The 19,991-nt window shown below is 46.7% G+C and overlaps 1 protein-coding gene across 1 annotated transcript; it reads left to right on the forward strand.

The window, feature by feature from the left end:
• Positions 1–223: 223 nt before the first annotated feature.
• LOC123951003 (5-hydroxytryptamine receptor 5B) lies at positions 224–19,113 on the forward strand. The gene is made up of 2 exons (XM_046019553.1): positions 224–1,032; positions 18,096–19,113. Exons 1-2 carry the CDS (start codon positions 253–255, stop codon positions 18,426–18,428), a joined length of 1,113 nt encoding a protein of 370 aa, XP_045875509.1. The 5' UTR covers positions 224–252; the 3' UTR covers positions 18,429–19,113.
• The last annotated feature ends 878 nt before the right edge of the window (positions 19,114–19,991 follow it).

Here is a 19,991-nt window from a genome sequence, read left to right on the forward strand (position 1 = left end):
ACGGCGCGGAGAGGTGGGAGGGCCCGGCGCGCGGAGCCCAGCTGGACTCCCTAGGGGTCCCACTCTCTTTTTTCCCTCCACTGGAAAGGAAGTCCACGAGGGCTCCGAGCCAAAAGAGGGCTGTGAACCAAGGAGGGACAGGGTGGGGCGACCTGGACACCTGCCCCCCCGTCCTCCCGGGGCACGCAGCGACCCCGGGGAGGAGCGCTTGTGTCCCCTGTCGGGAAGCCGGGATCCCGCGCGCCGCGCGCCATGGAAGCCGCTAACCTCTCGGTGGCCTCCACCGGCGTCGCCCTTCCCCTGGGCTCCGAAGCCTGCAGCATGGGCCCGAGCCCCAGCGGGGTCGTCCCGTCGACGACCCCCGGCGGTTCCGCCCTGCCGGGCCGCGAGCCGCCTTTCTCCGTCTTCACGGTGCTGGTGGTGACGCTGCTGGTGCTGCTGATCGCGGCCACTTTCCTGTGGAACCTGCTGGTTCTGGTCACGATCCTGCGCGTCCGCGCCTTCCATCGTGTGCCGCACAATTTGGTGGCCTCGACGGCCGTGTCAGACGTGCTCGTGGCGGCGCTGGTGATGCCCCTGAGCCTGGTGAGCGAGCTGTCGGCCGGGCGACGCTGGCGGCTGGGCCGGAGCCTGTGCCACGTGTGGATCTCCTTCGACGTGCTGTGTTGCACCGCCAGCATCTGGAACGTGGCGGCCATCGCCCTGGACCGCTACTGGACCATCACGCGCCACCTGCAGTACACGCTGCGCACCCGCCGCCGCGCCTCGGCGCTCATGATCGCACTCACCTGGGCGCTCTCGGCGCTCATCGCCCTAGCGCCGCTGCTCTTCGGCTGGGGTGAGGCGTACGATGCGCGGCGCCAGCGCTGCCAGGTGAGCCAGGAGCCCTCCTACGCCGTCTTCTCCACCTGCGGCGCCTTCTACCTGCCGCTCGGCGTGGTGCTCTTCGTCTACTGGAAGATCTACAAGGCGGCCAAGTTTCGTTTCGGCCGCCGCCGCCGGGCCGTGCTGCCGCTGCCCGCCCCCGTGCAGGTGAGGAGCGGGCCGCCGAGCGGGGGGTCAGGGGGGAAGGGCAGGGCTTGGCCCCCGCGAGAGCTGGCGGCGGAAGCTGGCACCCTCGGGGCGCGCACCTGGAGCGCACGGGGAGTTTGTCGTCCGCTTTCTCGGAGCGCGCACCGAGGGGCGCCTCACCTGCGCACCCGCGCTCTCCCGGAGCGCGCACTGAGGGGCGCGCACGCGGGGTGGGGGTGGGGCGACCGGGCGCGCGAGGGAAGGGGTTTCACCAAGCGCGCACGGGGCCTGGCGGGGACCGCGGGGGCGCGGCCCAAGGGGACTTGCAGGGGCAGCGTTCCGGGTAGTGTTGAGGGCACGACCCATGAGCCGCGACCTTGGTGCTTTCCCCAGGGGTGGCTGTGTCCCTATGACTCCAGCAGCCGGCCACTTGCTGGTCCCGAGGAGACAGAGCGGGACTGCGGCGGGCTGGGAGTGTGTCCTGCAGAGTTCTACATTCTAGGGGTTTCTTTCTCTGCTGTGCCCTGGTCCACCCTCTGAAGCTAGAAACGTATCTCCAACTCTGTCGGCTAGCTCCCTGCCAGAGAGGAAGTGAGTGTAAAATCTAGCCCAAGGATCACTTTCCTCTTACTACCCCAACCTCAGTGCTTTCCTCTAGCGACTTTAGAAGGAGAGAGAACCGTCGGTTCAAATCCCAGCTCGGGACATGGGGGCCAGTTGCTTCATCTCTGCGGGCCTCTTTTCCACATCTTTAAGCAAGTTCATTCCTGCTTCGGAGGGTTCTTGGTGAAGAAGGATCACACGAGATGGAGTGTGGGAGGAACCAGCACACTGCCTGGCACCCCGGGGCGCGGGTAAAGGGGCAGAACTGGCTGGAGTAGGCATCAACGTGGTGTTGCCCAGCAGTCCGCACTGGTCCAGATCATAATCCTGGAAATGAATGAGACAGAGGAACACGCATTTGGCAGAACTTCTCTGATTGCCTTTAGAACTGGAACTTTCTGCCTTTTGGCCAGATCCTAATAAAAGCCAGCTCCCTCCTCACCCTAGAAGCCCCAAACTTTCCCTTTTTTTTAGGGGTGGTGGTCAGACTCTGAGTCCTGGAGAATAATAAGAGGATTTTTTTGGTCCCTTCCCAAATACAATAGAGTAGTTGCCCTTTGTCCACAGGCATACCTTCCAAGACCCCCAGGAGATGCCTAAAACCGCAGAGAGCACTGAATCATAGATACTGTTTTTTTCCTATATATACTTACCTAAGATAGTTTAATTTATAAATTAGACACAGAGGTTAACAACATACCTAATGATAAAAAAGAACAATCATAATAATATACTATAATAAAAATTATGTGAACGTGATCTCTCTCAAAATATTTTACTATACTCACCTTTCCTCTGGTGATTCTGTGAGATGATAAAATGCCCACGTGATGAGATGAAGCGGGGTGATGATGTAGGCATTGTGACGTCATGTTAGGCTACCACTGACCTGGAGGAATCAGGAGAATCGTCTACTTCTGGACTTTGGTTGATGACAGATAACTGAAACTTTGAAAAGGGAAGAGAAAGCATGATAAAGAAGGAGGAGGGGGAGACCACTGTGCATGGCTCAAGGAAGGACTGCTGGTGGGAGGGGGCTGGGGGTAAGGGACAGTAAGTTGTCTGTTGTTAGTTTTGTTTTAATTTTGGAAAGTTAACTCAGATACGTAGGCTACTCAAACATATGTGTTTTTAAAAGCAGGCTTTTTCCTCTTCATTAAATGGCAGAGGGATTTTGTAGCATAAAATAGGAATGTCAAGGCTATAATTGGAAAGTGTTGGTAGGGGAGAGCTTTATTCAGAATTAATGATGTTCTTTGAAAGGTCCCTTGGAAATGCCTGGGATGATTATAGCTTTTCTGTCTGATTGCAGAGGTAGGCTGACTTTGAATAGCTCCATCAATCCAATGTGCACCTAGAGAAATCATGGTGGAATGGTTGCCAGAAAGGCTTGCCAGGCCTGTGTTTGGCGTTCATTTTTGAAAGCCCCCATTCAGGCAGGTGATACCACGAAGAGAGTTAACAGGAGCCTGGCCAATCTGGGGTGGCCATGGGTGGAGAGAAAGAGCTCCATTTGCTGGCAGTGGGACCCAGGGCAAACCCTTCCCCTGCTTTGGACTGCAAGTTCTCTTCTCTAAAACACAGTATCCATCTAAGCTGTGGCTGGGACTCTCGAGTCACGTGATGCTGAGATTGTAGATGGGATGATATCAGAGAGCATCCTGCTTCCTTAGGCTTTGGGCAGCCCTCACTCAGATGCCTGGGCGATGTTGCTCAGGCAGCATCTATAAGCTTTCCGGACACAAGACACCTGAATGGAAACTTACAATAATATACCCGTAATACTATCTCTCTACATTCCCCTCTCCCTGATGTCATTTCCCCCACTCTAGGGAAAATGAGTTGAATTTAGGTGCTGCAATCTGTCTGTACTACTTTCTGTAGGGGACAGAAGCCCTTACGGAGTCTGAAGGCTCTGGTAATAGGGCTGTGTACATCCTTCATTTTTTTTTTTTTTGCCATTCTGTGGCCAGGTCCCAACACTGAGATACGATCAGAAAGGGATGAGCCATAGTTTCTGGGCAGTGATTTAATTCTCTGGGGGCAAAATGCAGTTTTGGAAAGTAGAGCTTTCCAACGTTTACTAAATGAGTCCTGTCATCCAGACAACACTGTGTTGGATGCCTCCCTCTTCTCATTTCATCTCCATGACCCAGCTGGGTTGGCCTTATCATCTCGATCAGTCCGGATAAGCTAAGACATGTTCAGCCACACATAACCCCCAAATGGACAGCTTATCTCACTCTCAAGAGTTCAAGGTGGGTCCCCTCCCACAGAACTCTCTGCCTGGCAGCAACTCATAGATCTGGACCCCTTGCCATTATCTCCCTCTGTGGTCTGGAATGACTGGCTTCCAGGTTGCTGCGCAAGGGAAAGGGATGGGTGGAAATATAGCAGCTTTTAGCTGCCTTCCCCTAAAGTGGACACATGTCAGTTCTGTCCTCAGCCTTGGCCAGCCCCGTACATCCAGGGAAGTGTGTGGATAATTTGGTGAATACTGTCTTTACCCCCAGCCCTCATCTTCTAGTTGATGAAACTAAGTCACCGCAAAGTCAGTTCAGCTACGACCACAGAGTTATCGAGTGGAGAAGCTGAGGTCACTGTTCTTAACTTCGTCATTCCTCCATGCTGTCTGCCTCCGGGGACTTAACTGCTGAGCACTGTTCCATTGCCTGCAGAAACCTCACCTTCACAGGAAGGAGGCAGCCATATCCCAGTCAAGGTGGGGCATCGTGGGAGCAGGGTCTCAAAACTATGCTCCCAGGGGAGCTGACCACAGCTGAGCACGGAGGCACTCAGGAGGCGGGATTCATGCCCACCCTGCCCTCCTTTCCTTCAGCTTTCTAGAATGAGCATCACATATAGAGTGTGTTTTGGAGCACCCCCCCAACCCGTCAAACGACCCCACAGGTCATGATTATTTTCCACTGGTCTGTGTCCTCTACTATTGAGAAGAAGAAAAAAGCAAAATCAATGGAGATTATGTCTTTGGCTTTTAAAATGTGACCTCAGGGACACCTGGATGGCTCAGTGGGTTAAATCCTCTGCCTTCGGCTCAGGTCATGATCTCAGGGTCCTGGGATCGAGCCCCGCATTGGGCTCTCTGCTCAGCAGGGAGCCTGTTTCCCCCTCTCTCTCTGCCTGCCTCTCTACCTACTTGTGACCTCTGTCAAATAAACAAAAAAAAATTTTAAAATGCGACCTCAAAAACTTTTTTGTTTCAATCGTTTGCTTGCCGTGCACATGTTCATGAGCAGGGCCTAACTATTCATTAGGCACAGTAGCCACAGTACTTTTAGGGGCCCATGGAAATGGTTTGATTTTAATTTCTTTTAAAATTAGGGGAAGAATGAATGTAAGCGCAATGAATGTATACTAATGTAGCCAGCCTCGGTTATAGTAGTCTTCATAATATATGGTCATAAAATATAATTTTAAATATTTTTTAATGGAGGCAGGGGCCCACAGAGGCAGAGACCCTGGGGCTCATGAGTGTGATAACGCTGACACCTTCACTCACTCCCTCACTCACTTACTCAGTAAACATGTGGTGGGAGACAGTGTGCCTAGTGGTTAAGAGCAGGGGATTTGGAAGCAAGGAGACCTGGATATCAGTTCTTTTTGTGCCACGTATTAGCAATGTAGCCAAGAGACTTAATTTAAGCCCGCATTTCCCCCTAGGTAAAATGGAAATATGGCTACCTGCTCACAATATTCTTGTGATGAGTAAATGAGTAATGGTGTATACAGGGTGTCGAAAATAGCAACCATGAATGCAAGCTGCATTAATCTGCAATAATCTTCGTTATTATTCTTTAAAATTCCTCTTGTAAGTTATAAATAATGAATTATGATTTTATTCTTATTACTACTATTACTCACCATCCTACATAGGGGAGTTACTTCTCGCTTGTGTAACAAAGTAGCCCAAAGCTTAGTGGTGTAAAACCACAAACACGTATTAACCCACAGTTTCTGGTGGGTCAGACATGGGCCCCAGTCTCATGCGGTTGTGGCCAAAATGTCGGGTGGGGCAGCGGTCATTTGAAGGCTTGACTGGAGCTGGAGACTGCTTCCAAGATGGCTGACTCACATGGCTGCTAGCAGGAGGCTTCCCCAGGGAGGCTTGAGTGTTGTCACAACATGGCGGCTGGCTTCCCTTCTTCTGGAGAGCACAGCAATGCCTTTTACAAACAAACTGGTCTCAGAATTTACATGAGATCTCTTTCCCTATAGTCTATTCACTAGAAGTGAGTCGCCAACTCCAGCCCACACCCAAGGAAAGGGGAATTGGGCTCCGCCTTTGGAAAAGTGTCAGTCAACCTGTGGACAGATTTTAAAGCCACTGCCATAAGACACAGAGATGGTGCTCAGATTAACTTGATTGACTGTTACTGACCTGCAGATCAGGCAATGTAGCAGCCTCTGAAGTTTCAAAGAATGAGTGAGCAGGGTCTCTGTTCTTCAGGGATTAATTTTAGTAGCCCACAACTATAGAATTGAAAGTCAATAAAGTCTTATAGTTGCTCTGCTAGAAGTTGGTCCAGAATACAGTGAATGGTTCTGAGAGACTGAACAGTGTAATGGGAAAGCACTTTGCACACAGTAAAGGACAAAATAGATGTGTAATACTGAACTGTAGGGTTTGTGACAACTTGGATCTGAATGTTAGGTAATGTTGCATTATAAACACTTGCCTAGCTAAGCTAACTCTGTGTATTAACATAAATAAGTTTTTGTGTTGTAAGCATATAGCTCATAAGCCTTGAGTGACCTGAAATCTGTACAGAGCCCATATGTTTTTGTCACTTGTCCAATGTTTAGTTGTCATTTGGACCACCCCGAAGACTAAGCTACTGGTGGGCCTGTGGGCTTTTTAGAGCTTGGGTACGGGAAGAGTGTGGTGGAAAATCACCACCCTCGTTCTGATTCCATCTATTAAAAGAACTGTGGGCTCAAACACATTCTCATGCCAGACTGAAAGCTTATTTTAACTTTAGGAAAGTACATTTTATGAATCAAATTGTATCAGTGGTAATAAAAAAATCTGGTTTATGGTTTGATTCTTTTAAGATTGGCCCCTAAGAGCCTGCAAGTTTCCAGAAGTACTTGGATGTGTCGAGGAGTGTTTCCTCTACACCTTCAGAAATGCTTCTGGCCTTCTAGTCTCTATAAACTTCTCTCTTGCTGTTCCCCTTACATCGTTATGTTAATTCTGTCTCTTTACCTCTACTTCCATTTCTCTTTTCTCTCTGATTGGATTGTTGGGGAAGAGTGGAGGGGGAGAGGAGATAGGTGGGAGGGTAGGCAAGTATGGCATGGGAACCATGTGTCTTCACCAGTGACCTTGTAATGATCTACTGCTCAAATCTGTGTAGTTCTTGGAGAAGGTTGAGCTTCTCAGTAGAACACTGAGGTCCATGGCAGAGAAACTCCTAGAGGAGAGATCTCAAATCTATATTGCCCAGTGTCAGACCATAAATAAACCTGCCGTCTGTTCTCTGGAAACCTGAATCTTTTATACGGGGCGGCAAGCCAAGCTGCCTGCTTTTCCACGGGGAGACACTATCTCTGTCTTCCACGGTTGTTTGCTTTACAAACATCCTCAGGAAGCCAGTATAACCTTGGGTCTTTGCTAGCAAAATGTGCACAAACACAAGAGACCTGCGAAAAAATAATCTCTCCCAAATATCTCCTGATTCAGTAGATTTTTACTGATTTTACTGTATACCATATGTGATACTAGATGCTGGCGACTCTTCAGGGGACAAGACACTCATCGTCCCTGCTGTCCTGGCCTGTTGGTGGTGACACAGCATTCTGAACAATTCAGAATCTTTTCTCTGGCCTCAGAGTCCTGGTGGGAATAGTGGGACAGAATATTTCAAACTGGGACTTGATGGGAAATTCTACTACGGAGTCCCCATACACACAGTAGGTGGTTAATAAGTGTCTAAGCATATAGTGTCTGGAAGATTTGGTCCTTAATTAATTTCATATGAAAAAGCCTCAGATTCTATGAAATGTAAAGATACCCTCATCTTTGAGGTCCCCATCTCAGTATTGGCAGAGAGAGGCCAGACAGCTCCAGAACCAGATGGAGCGGGAAGGCACCTTCATTATGCTTTTCCCCTCTTGTGTGGCCTTGGCCGTGGCATTTGGTGTCTCCAAACTTCTGTGTATTCAGAGCCCTTTTCCTTTTATAGCAGGACCCAAAAGGGCCAGGTCCTACTGGTTGTGTGCCTCCAACAGCCCATACTCTTCCCTGCAGATTAAGGGAGGTTTCTAACTGGAGGTCAGAGGCTCCTTAAAGCCTGAACAGTCAGGCTTTATGTTTAGATAGATGTGCAGAGGGAGGTTGGGGTGAAGAGGTGAGCGGAGAGAAGACCAACAAGGAGAGATGGAGAAGTTCAGGGATAGCCCCAGAGCTGGTGGCCAGAGACCCCAGAAATCACCAGGCAGCCATACATGTCCATACTGAAGAAACATCAAGCATATATATTCTTTTTAAAAATTGTTTTTATTAACATATAATGTACTATTTTCCCCAGGGGTATAGGTCTCTGAATCATCAGGCTTAACACATTTCACAGCACTCACCATAGCATATACCCTCCCCAATGTCCATAACACTATCCCTCCCCCTCCAGCCATCAGCAACCCTCAGTTTGTTTTGTGAGATTAAGAGTCTCTTATGGTTTGTCTCCCTCCTGATCCCATCTTGTTTCATTTTTCCCTTCCATGCTCCTCAATGAACCCATCCTGCCTCTCAAATTCCTCATATCAGAGAGATCGTATGATAATTGTCTTTCTCTGATTGACTTATTTCCCTCAGCCTAATACCATCTAGTTCCATCCATATCATTGCAAATGGCAAGATTTCGTTTCTTTTGATGGCTTCATAGTATTCCATTGTATATATATACCACATCTTCTTGATCCATTCATCTGTTGATGGACATTTAGGTTCTTTCCATAGTTTGGCTATTGTGGACATTGCTGCTATAAACATTGGGTGCACTTGCCCCTTCGCATCCCTACATTTGTATCTTTAGGGTAAATACCCAGTAGTGTGATTGCTGGGTTGGAGGATAGCTCTATTTTCAACTTTTTGAGGAACCTCCACGCTGTTTTTCAGAGTGGTTGCATCAGCTTGCATTCCCACCAACAGTGTAGGAGGGTTCCCCTTTCTCCACATCCTTGCCAACATCTATCGTGACTTGTTAATTTTAGCTGTTCTGACTGGTGTGAGGTGGTATCTCACCGTGGTTTTGATTTGTATGTCTCTGATGCCGAGCAATGTTGAGAACTTTTTCATGTGTCTGTTGGCCATCTGGATGTCTTCTTTCAAGCATATATATTCTTTTTTTTTAAAAAAAGATTTTATTTATTTATTTGACACAGAGAGAGAGATCACAAGTAGGCAGAGAGGCAGGCAGAGAGAGAGGGGGAAGCAGGCTCCCCACTGAGCAGAAAGCCCAATGCAGGCCTAGACCGCAGGACCATGAGATCATGACCTGAGCTGAAGGCAGAGGCCTAATCCACTGAGCCACCCAGGCACCCCAAGTATATATATTCTTCTTTTTTTTTAATTTATTTTTTATTTTTTTATAAACATATAATGTATTTTTATCCCCAGGGGTACAGGTCTGTGAATCACCAGGTTTACATACTTCACAACACTCACCATAGCACATACCCTCCTCATTGTCCATAACCCCACCCCCCTTTCCGACCCCCCTCCCCCCAGCAACCCTCAGTTTGTTTTGTGAGATTAAGAGTCACTTATGGTTTGTCTCCCTCCCAATCCCATCTTGTTTCATTTATTCTTCTCCTACCCCCCCAACCCCCCATGTTGCATCTCTACTTCCTCATATCAGGGAGATCATATGATAGTTGTCTTTCTCTGACTGACTTATTTCACTAAGCGTCATACCCTCTAGTTCCATCCATGTCGTCAGAAATGGCAAGATTCCATTTCTTTTTTTTTTTTTTTTTTTTTAAAGATTTTTTATTTACTTATTTGACAGAGAGAGATCACAAGTAGGCAGAGAGGCAGGCAGAGAGAGAGGGAAGCAGGCTTGCTGCTGAGCAGAGAGCCTGATGCGGGACTCGACCCCAGGACCCTGAGATCATGACCTGAGCCGAAGGCAGCGGCTTTAACCACTGAGCCACCCAGGCGCCCCAATTCCATTTCTTTTGATGGCTGCATAGTATTCCATTGGTATATACACTGTACCACCTCTTCTTTATCCATTCATCTGTTGATGGACATCTAGGTTCTTTCCATAGTTTGGCTATTGTGGACATTGCTGCTATAAACATTCGGGGGCACGTGCCCCTTCGGATCACTACATTTGTATCTTTAGGGTAAATACCCAGTAGTGCAATTGCTGGGTCATAGGGTTCCTCAACACTTTGAGGAACCTCCATGCTGTTTTCCAGAGTGGTTGCACCAGCTTGCATTCCTACCAACAGTGTAGGAGGATTCCTCTTTCTCCTCATCTTCGCCAGCACCTGTGATTTCCTGATGTGTTAATTTTAGCCATTCTGACTGGTGTGAGGTGATATCTCATTGTGGTTTTGATTTGTATTTCCCTGATGCCGAGTGATGTGGAGCACTTTTTCATGTGTCTGTTGGCCATCTGGATGTCTTCTTTGCAGAAATGTCTGTTCATTTCTTCTGCCCATTTCTTGATTGGATTATTTGTTCTTTGGGTGTTGAGTTTGCTAAGTTCCTTATAGATTTTGGACACTAGCCCTTTATCTGATATGTCGTTTGCAAATATCTTCTCCCATTCTGTCAGTTGTCTTTTGGTTTTGTTAACTGTTTCCTTTCCTGTGCAAAAGCTTTTGATCTTGATGAAATCCCAATAGTTCATTTTTGCCCTTGCTTCCCTTGCCTTTGCCGATGTTCCTAGGAAGATGTTGCTGCGGCTGAGGTCGAAGAGGTTGCTGCCTGCATTCTCCTCAAGGATTTTGATGGATTCCTTTCTCACATTGAGGTCCTTCATCCATTTGGAGTCTATTTTCGTGTGTGGTGTAAGGAAGTGGTCCAATTTCATTTTTCTGCATGTGGCTGTCCAATTTTCCCAGCACCATTTATTGAAGAGGCTGTCTTTTTTCCATTGGACATTCTTTCCTGCTTTGTCGAAGAGTAGTTGACCATAGAGTTGAAGGTCTATTTCTGGGCTCTCTATTCTGTTCCATTGAGCTATGTGTCTGTTTTTGTGCCAGTACCATGCTGTCTTGATGATGACAGCTTTGTAATAGAGCTTGAAGTCCCGAATTATGATGCCACCAACGTTGGCTTTCTTTTTCAATATTCCTTTGGCTATTCGAGTTCTTTTCTGGTTCCATATAAATTTTAGGATTATTTGTTCCATTTCTTTGAAAAAAAATGGATGGTATTTTGATAGGGATTGCATTAAACCTGTAGATTACTTAAGGTAGCATAGACATTTTCACAATATTTATTCTTCCAATCCAGGAGCATGGAACATTTTTCCATTTCTTTGTGTCTTCCTCAATTTCCTTCATGAGTACTTTATAGTTTTCTGCATATAGATTCTTAGTCTCTTTGTTTAGGTTTATGCCTAGGTATCTTATAGTTTTGGGTGCAATTGTAAATGGGATTGACTCCTTAATTTCTCTTTCTTCTGTCTTGTTGTTGGTGTACAGAAATGCAACTGATTTCTGTGCATTGGTTTTATGTCCTGACACTTTACTGAATTCCTGTACAAGTTCTAGCAGTTTCAGAGTGGAGTCTTTTGGGTTTTCCACATATGGTATCATATCATCTGCGAAGAGTGACAGTTTGACTTCTTCTTTGCCGATTTGGATGTCTTTAATTTCCTTTTGTTGTCTGATTGCTGAGGCTGGACTTCTAGTACTATGTTGAATAGCAGTGGTGATAATGGACATCCCTGCTGTGTTCCTGACCTTAGCGGAAAAGCTTTCAGTTTTTCTCCATTGAGAATGATATTTGCAGTGGGTTTTTCATAGATGGCTTTGATAATATTGAGGTATGTGCCCTCTATCCCTACACTTTGAAGAGTTTTGATCAGGAAGGGATGCTATACTTTGTCAAATGCTTTTTCAGCATCTATTGAGAGTATCATAGGGTTCTTGTTCTTTCTTTAATTAATGTGTTGTATCACATTGATTGATTTGTGGATGTTGAACCAACCTTGCAGCCCTGGAATAAATCACACTTGGTCATGGTGAATAATCCTTTTAATGTACTGTTGAATCCTGTTGGCTAGTATTTTGGTGAGAATTTTCGCATCTGTGTTCATCAAGGATATTGGTCTGTCGTTCTCTTTTTTGATGGGGATCCTTGTCTGGTTTTGGAATCAAGGTGATGCTTGCCTCAAAAAATGGGTTTGCAAGTTTTCCTTCCATTTCTATTTTTTGAAACAGTTTCAGGAGAATAGGAATTAGTTCTTTAAATGTTTGGTAAAATTCCCCTGGGAAGCCATCTGGCCCTGGGCTTTTGTTTGGAGATTTTTGATGACTGTTTCAATCTCCTTACTGGTTATGGGTCTGTTCAGGTTTTCTATTTCTTCCTGGTTCAGTTGTGGTAGTTTATTTGTCTCTAGGAATGCATCCATTTCTTCCAGATTGTCAAATTTGTTGGCGTAGAGTTGCTCATAGTATGTTCTTATAATTGTCTGTATTTCTTTGGTGTTAGTTGTGATCTCTCCTCTTTCATTCATGATTTTTTTTTATTTGGGTCCTTTCTCTTTTCTTTTTGATGAGTCTGGCCAGGGGTTTATCAATCTTATTGATTCTTTCAAAGAACCAGCTCCTAGTTTCATTGATTTTTTCTATTGTTTTTTTGGTTTCTATTTCATTGATTTCTGCTCTGATCTTTATGATTTCTCTTCTCCTGCTGGGTTTAGGGTTTCTTTCTTGTTCTTTCTCCAGCTCCTTTACGTGTAGGGTTAGGTCGTGTACTTGAGACCTTTCTTGTTTCTTGAGAAAGGCTTGTACCACTATATATTTTCCTCTCAGGACTGCCTTTGCTGTGTCCCACAGATTTTGAACCGTTGTGTTTTCATTATCATTTGTTTCCATGAATTTTTTCAATTCTACTTTAATTTCCTGATTGACCCATTCATTCTTTAGAAAGATGCTGTTTAGTCTCCATGTATTTGGGCTCTTTCCAAATTTCCTCTTATGATTGACTGCTAGCTTCAGAGCATTGTGGTTTGAAAATATGCAAGGAATGATCCCAAACTTTTGATACCAGTTGAGCCCTGATTTAGGACCCAGGATGTGATCTATTATGGAGAATGTTCCATGTGCACTAGAGAAGAATGTGTATTCTGTTGCTTTGGGATGAAATGTTCTGAATATATCTGTGATGTTCATCTGGTCCAGTGTGTCATTTAAGGCCTTTATTTCCTTATTGATCTTTTACTTGGATGATCTGTCCATTTCAGTAAGGGGAGTGTTAAAGTCCCCTACTATTATTTTATTATTATTGATGTGTTTCTTTGATTTTGTTATTAAATTGGTTTATATCATTGGCTGCTCCCACATTAGGGGCACAGATATTTAAAATGGTTAGATCTTCTTGTTGGACAGACCCTTTGAGTAGGATATAGTGTCCTTCCTCATCTCTTATTATAGTCTTTGGCTTAAAATCTAATTGATGTGATATAAGGATTGCCACCCCAGCTTTCTTCTGATTCCCATTAGCATGGTAAATTGTTTTCCACCCCCTCACTTTAAATCTGGAGGTGTCTTCTCGTCTAAAATGAGTTTCTTGTAGGCAACATATAGATGGGTTTTGTTTTTTTATCCATTCTGATACCCTGTGTCTTTTGATAGGGGCATTTAGCCCATTAACATTCAGGGTAACTATTGAGAGATATGAATTTAGTGCCATTATATTGCCTATAAGGTGACTGTTACTGTATATTGTCTCTGTGCCTTTCTGTTCTACTACTTTTAGGCTCTCTCTTTGCTTAGAGGACCCCTTTCAATATTTCCTGTAGAGCTGGTTTGGTGTTTGCAAATTCTTTCAGTTTTTGTTTGTCCTGGAAGCTTTTTATCTCTCCTTCTATTTTCAATGATAGCCTAGCCGGATAGAGTATTCTTGGCTGCATGTTTTTCTCGTGTAGTGCTCTGAATATATCATGCCAGCTCTTTCTGGCCTGCCAGGTCTCTGTGAATAAGTCTGCTGCCAATCTAATATTTTTACCATGGTATGTTACAGACTTCTTTTCCCGGGCTGCTTTCAGGATTTTCTCTTTGTCACTAAGACTTGTAAATTTTACTATTAGGTGATGGGGTGTGGACCTATTCTTGTTGATTTTGAGGGGGGTTCTCTGCACCTCCTGGATTTTGATGCTTGTTCCGTTTGCAATATTAGGGAAATTCTCTCCAATAATTCTCTCCAATAGACCTTCTGCTCCCCTCTCTCTTTCTTCTTCTTCTGGAATCCCAATTATTCTAATGTTGTTTCATCTTATGGTGTCACTTATCTCTCGAATTCTCCCCTCGTGGTCCAGGAGCTGTTTGTCCCTCTTTTGCTCAGCTTTTTTATTCTCTGTCATTTGGTCTTCTATATCACTAATTCTTTCTTCTGCCTCATTTATCCTAGCAGTGAGAGCCTCCATTTTTGATTGCACCTCATTAATAGCTTTTTTGATTTCAACTTGGTTAGATTTTAGTTCTTTTATTTCTCCAGAACGGGCTTTTATCTCTCCAGAGAGGGTTTCTCTAATATCTTCCATGCCTTTTTCGAGCCCGGCTAGAACCTTGAGAATCGTCATTCTGAACTCTAGATCTGACATATTACAAATGTCTGTATTGATTAGATCCCTAGCCTTCTGTACTGCCTCTTGTTCTTTTTTTTGTGGTGAATTTTTCTGCCTTGTCATTTTGTCCAGATAAGAGTATATGAAGGAGCACGTAAAATACTAATAGGGTGGCAAAGACCCCAGAAAAATGCACTTTAACCAAATCAGAAGAGACTCCAAATTGTAGGGGCGAGAAAGGGGAATAAAAGAGGTTTAGAAAAAAAAGAAAAAATTAAAAAAAGAAAACAAATAAAGAAAAAATATAAAAAAGAAAGAAAAATATATATATTAGATAAACTAAACGTTAAAAACGTTAAAAACATTAAAAAATGTTAAAAAAGAAAAGGATAAAAGTTAAAGGAAATTTAGCAGAAGAAGAAAAAAAAATTAAATGAACCGCAAGACTAAAGAATCATGGGGAGAAAGCCATGAGTTCCGTGTTTTGCTTTCTCCTCCTCTGAAATTCCGCTGCTGTCCTTGGTATTGAACCTGCTCTCCTTGGTAGGTGAACTTGGTCCTGGCTGGATTTTTTGTTGATCTTCTGGAAGAGGGGCCTGTGTAGTGACTCTCAAGTGTCTTTTCCGAAGGCAGAACTGCACTGCCCTTACCAGGGGCCGGGCTAAGTAATCCGCTTGGGTTCGCTTTCGGGAGCTTTTGTTCCCTGAATGCTTTCCATAGATTTCCGGAGGACGGGAATGAAAATGGCGGCCTCCCAGTCTCCGGCCCCAAGTATATATAGTCTTAAAGTAGATTCTATTGTGGCGTCTGGGTGGCTCAGTTGGTTAAGTGTCTGCCTTTAGCTCAGGTCATGATCTTGGGGACTTGGGACTGAGCCCCGCATTGGACTCCCTGCTCAGCAGGGAGTCTGCTTCTCCCTCTGCCCCTCATCCCACTCATGCTGTCTCTCTGTTTCTCAATAAATAAATACAATCTTTTAAAAAATAAAATAAAAATATAATCCTTTTGGAAACCATCCAGATCAATCACCTTTACTAAAGGTGCAGAACAGGTAGGGTTTGAGAGTGTGGTCTCCAGTTCAAAATACTCCCATTTGTCTTCCAGCTCTTACCATTGGCAGCTGGGTGATCTTGGACAAAGTATTTAGCTACCCAGAGTGTTTCCTCAACTCTAAAATGGAGATAATAATACCTCAAAAGTTGGACGCAAGAATGAATTCAAGTCATCCCTTCCAAACCTTTAGCATAGTGTCTGTTTTATGATAACTTCTCTGGGCTGTTTTTAGCTTCTTTTGGCTCTCTATTGGATATCACATTTCAGATGATAAAAGTCAAGCTAGTCAGTCTCTTTGGAAGCTGGAATCATCATCCCAGGTTGACTCAGTCTCTTCGAAGCCGTTTCTAGAAAGATGGCACACTCTTCCAGCATCTCCCTCTGCATGGGGTATAGCAGGCTCAGGGGAAGGGCTAGGAACAGGGCGTCTAGCAAACAGATGCCGTGGAGGAGCAGAGCTGGGTTCTGCTAATGTCGCAGTGCTGGAGACCAGGTCATTTAAACAGACTTATTCAGTGAACTTGCCTTTTCTGTTTCCTCTTCTCTCAGGAGCCCTTTGGAACCGAAGTCACCCCATTTTTTTTGCCTCAATAGCATAATAAGGATTTGGAATTTCCCTTACCCTGGGAAGGGACTCAAGTGCCTGGGAAACCATTTAGGTCTGCTGGAAAAGTGCCCATTTCTGAGCCGGTAGGGAAGAAAACAATCTTGCCACTTTCCACTTCCGCTCCTGCACTGATAATGTTGTTCCCTCCCCACGACATCGCTCAGTATTCATGAGGTGGTTTCAGGATGGCACCTTTGTGTGGCTGAGACTTGTTTGATGACTTGAGGATGGTCCACTATGAGGGACTAGGTCAGCACAGTCTCTTCATAAGGCGGATGGGGACATGGGTCTCACACCTGCCCGTGGGGGTCCGGCAAACCTTGGAAGGGCCCATCAGAGGGGCTCTGGCTGGCCTCTGTGGGGGTGCAGGGAGGGGAGAGGTAAATGCTGTCTGTTCCCTTGCTGACATCCCTTGCCTTGTCATTGTTGACTTCCAAGGGGCAAGCGGAAGGAGACCAGGTGTTGCGCTGGCAAAGAAGAGAACTCTACTCTGTCCACATGACTGTGATCTGTTTTTAGGCTGATGTAGTGACCTTTCAACTGGAGGAGCTGGGGGCTGTGGGGGGAGAAGCGGAAGACACTGAATTCGAAGGTGGTGCTGAGGTCAGGCCACCTGGGGGCTCCTCCGCCTTTTGGCTTTGGCCATCCTGACCCAGTGAGAGATGCAGGTGTGTGTGCTGAAGTCCCGTGTGGCTCTCCACAGTCATGGGGCTGTCCTGCCAGCTGCTCCCAGTTGTATGCATGCCAGACCCAACCGTTGTCTGGGAGCCTGTTGGCCCCGTGCGCCACCAGCGTCTGTGGCCACAGCTGGCAGCACCCGGGGAGGAGGGAAACGCAGGTGTGGACTGTTGTGCTGTCATGATCTCTGGCTCATTCAGCAACTGTTTCCTGAGCTCAGGCCAGGCACCAGATGCTGCTACAGGGCAGGTGCTTGTACAAGGAAGACACAGCCCCAGCCCTGGTTCAGCTTGGCCCAGGGTTGGGGGGACAGGTGTAATAGCCAGAATTGCACAGATCTCTACAGAAGAGGAGAAAGGGGGACCAAACTGGGAGATGTGTTTGAGTTCATAGCATCAGAGAGGCCACTCTGAGAGGGCTGGTGGACCCAAGAGGTGAACAGGAGCGGACCAAAGGATGGGGGTGACAGGGTGGACCGTGTGCCGCAGGCTCCTTTGATGGGAGTGAGTTATTACCGCAAAGGCATTTACAGTTGTCGTTTTAAAGCTAATCAGTATGGACTGCAGAATCTAAACGGAATTCATTTAGCACATCGTTGTATAATTTCTTGCAGTATTGGTGTTTATAGCTGCCTCTCCAGCTTTGAACTTCATGGCTGGGCTGGGATCTGTTCTCTTTGGGGTCCTAGTCCCAGCCCCCAGCCCACCCCACGAGTATCCAATGGGGGCATGTGCCAGGGGTTGCTCTGGGCATGCAGCACATTCCCAGTTCACCTCCACAGTGGCCTTACGATGGGGGGAGAGGACTTTGTCACCCAGTTTCACAGATGGAGTAGCAGGTTTGGACACTGGGGCTAGAACTCCAGCCAGAGTCTGCCACTGAGGCTCCTGCTCTTACTGCCGCTCTCCCTTTTTGTATCTTATTATCCAACAACGTGAGCACCACCACTCTCACTCCAGGAAGAACCTTCAGCGCTTTTTCTTTTTTTCAAATTAAGATTTTATTTATTTATTTGACAGACAGAGAGCACAAGTAGGCAGAGAGAGGGGGAGAGGGAGAGGGAGAAGCAGGCTCTCCCTGGAGCAGGGAGCCCAGTGTGGGACTCGATCCCAGGACGTTGAGATCATGACCTGAGCCGAAGGCAGATGCTTAACCGACTGAGCCACCCAGGCCTCCCCCACCGCCGCTTTCGGGGCTTATTTTAACCTACAGTTTCAGGAACATTTTCACGGAACATTTTGTTTGGATTATGGTGTAAGCCCATCTTGAACGAGGCTGCAGGAGAGCTGTTGACCACCTGGGAGCGGCCCCATGCCGCTTTATCATCCAGCGTCAGGTTTCGTGTGTTAACCGCACGTTTCCTTTGTTCCAAGGTGAAGGAGGCCCCTCACGAGGCAGAGACAGTATTCACGGCGCGGCGTCCGGTGGTGGCCTTTCAGGTGAGCGGGGACTCGTGGCGGGAGCAGAAGGAGAAGCGGGCTGCCGTGATGGTGGGCATTCTCATCGGCGTGTTTGTACTGTGCTGGATCCCCTTCTTCCTGGCGGAGCTCATCAGCCCCCTCTGTGCCTGCAGCCTGCCCCCCATCTGGAAAAGCATATTCTTGTGGCTTGGCTACTCCAATTCTTTCTTTAACCCCCTGATTTACACAGCATTTAACAAGAACTACAACAACGCCTTCAAGAGCCTCTTCAGCAAGCAGAGATAGACCCAGGGCTCGGGGAGACACGCAGGTAGGGCTGTGGGCAGGGAACTGGTATTTCTCCCCGCTCCAGGCATCTGGGAACCTTGCCCCACAGCAGAGTAGTGATGACGTAAGAGCCGTACCATGGGGCCTGGACGGTACCAGCAGCGATTCCCACGGCTCTCTGGAAAGACTGCGCATGTGTGGCAAGCATGCCCGTGGGCCCTCTCCGGGTGTGTGGCAGACATTGCTAATCGATCGTGGCACGTTTCTCCACGGAGCAGGACGTCTGCCTCAGGATGCTTTGCAGACTGCGCTCTAGTTACTGCTAACTGGTTGGAATGGACGCAAGAGTCGAAGCTGACTTGCCTTTCCTTAATACCCTGTTTCTCCGAGGGGATCCGTCTGCACCGAGCCCCAGTGGCCCGCTTTGGGGCCCACTAAAAAGTGTCCAGTGCAACCCCTATCTACTGAATCAGGCTTTCAGAGAAGTCTGATCATTTATATCATTGAGCTCTTTTTTCGTCAGTGAGAGACAGTGCTGGATGCTTAGATTATCTTTAGACCAATTAAATTGGCCTTCGCGAAGGGGCGGTGGTGGTGACCAGGCAGGAGTGTGTTTTAAAGCTCCCCAGAGGATTCTACTGTGCAGCCAGCCGGGGTTGAGGACCCCGGTGGGGTCCTTTCTCTGCTTCCCAACAAGGGAGAGCAGCTATGAGAAATGTTCCCAGCACTCCACCATATGGACTTGTATGTGTAATAAAAATACTTTTGAAGCATTGATTTCTAGGCTCAAAATCATTCATATGTATGATCAATCACACACACACACACACACACACACACACACACGCGCACACACACAGACATTCACATTCACATATGCCTTCAAAACAGGGATGACTGCTGTTTATGATACAACCACCCCAAGTCGCCAGAGTGAATCTTGGCCTTCCTGAAAATACCAAAATGTGCCCCAGGCATGTAGGGGTCCCAGGGCCTGAATGAGAAGGGATACCTGGACTAAGTCATGCTGGCCACGGTCCCGGTGATTTTGGAGAAGGGCTGATTGCTTACTGATTGGGTTTTTCAATGTAAAAGTAGTTCATTCCCTCCATCAGCTCACTGGATGTTTGAGGTACGTAGACATTCTTTAAGCTTATACCATAGAGGACCTGTACTTTGGGGTTTATCCATAGTGCCTTTCTCCAAAATCTTTGGGGCCAGATGGGCTTTGGAACTTAGGAGTGTTTTTAAGTGTTAGAAAGACAATCTGGTGTATATTGCATAAATTAGGTAACACCCCCATCTGGGTTGGGGCAGCAGTCTCTACTCAACAGGTGCAGTAAAATAAATGAATATTTACACTGTGAGAAAAGACTAAGAATAGCTAGCTAGCGTGGAGTCAGATCAGATTTTGTCACTGAATGAGTTAGAAACCACCACTGTTTACCAAACTTTGTGTTTTTGCCATTGAGGACCCGCACAACCTCAAACCATCCACAGTCCCAACTTTGCTCCATGTCAGCCCTGTAGAGGGGAGGGAATCCGAAGGCAGTCGGGGGACAGTATATGGTCCAACCATTC

This window comes from Meles meles, chromosome 9, assembly GCF_922984935.1.
Source record: "Meles meles chromosome 9, mMelMel3.1 paternal haplotype, whole genome shotgun sequence".
Classification (NCBI taxonomy): Eukaryota; Metazoa; Chordata; class Mammalia; order Carnivora; family Mustelidae; genus Meles; species Meles meles.

Coding starts and splice junctions, on each gene's coding strand:
- LOC123951003 (XM_046019553.1), top strand. CDS start 253: ATGGAAGCCGCTAACCTCTCGGTGGCCTCCACCGGCGTCGCCCTTCCC. Junction 1,033..18,095: donor CGCTGCCCGCCCCCGTGCAG/GTGAGGAGCGGG, acceptor CTTTGTTCCAAG/GTGAAGGAGGCCCCTCACGA.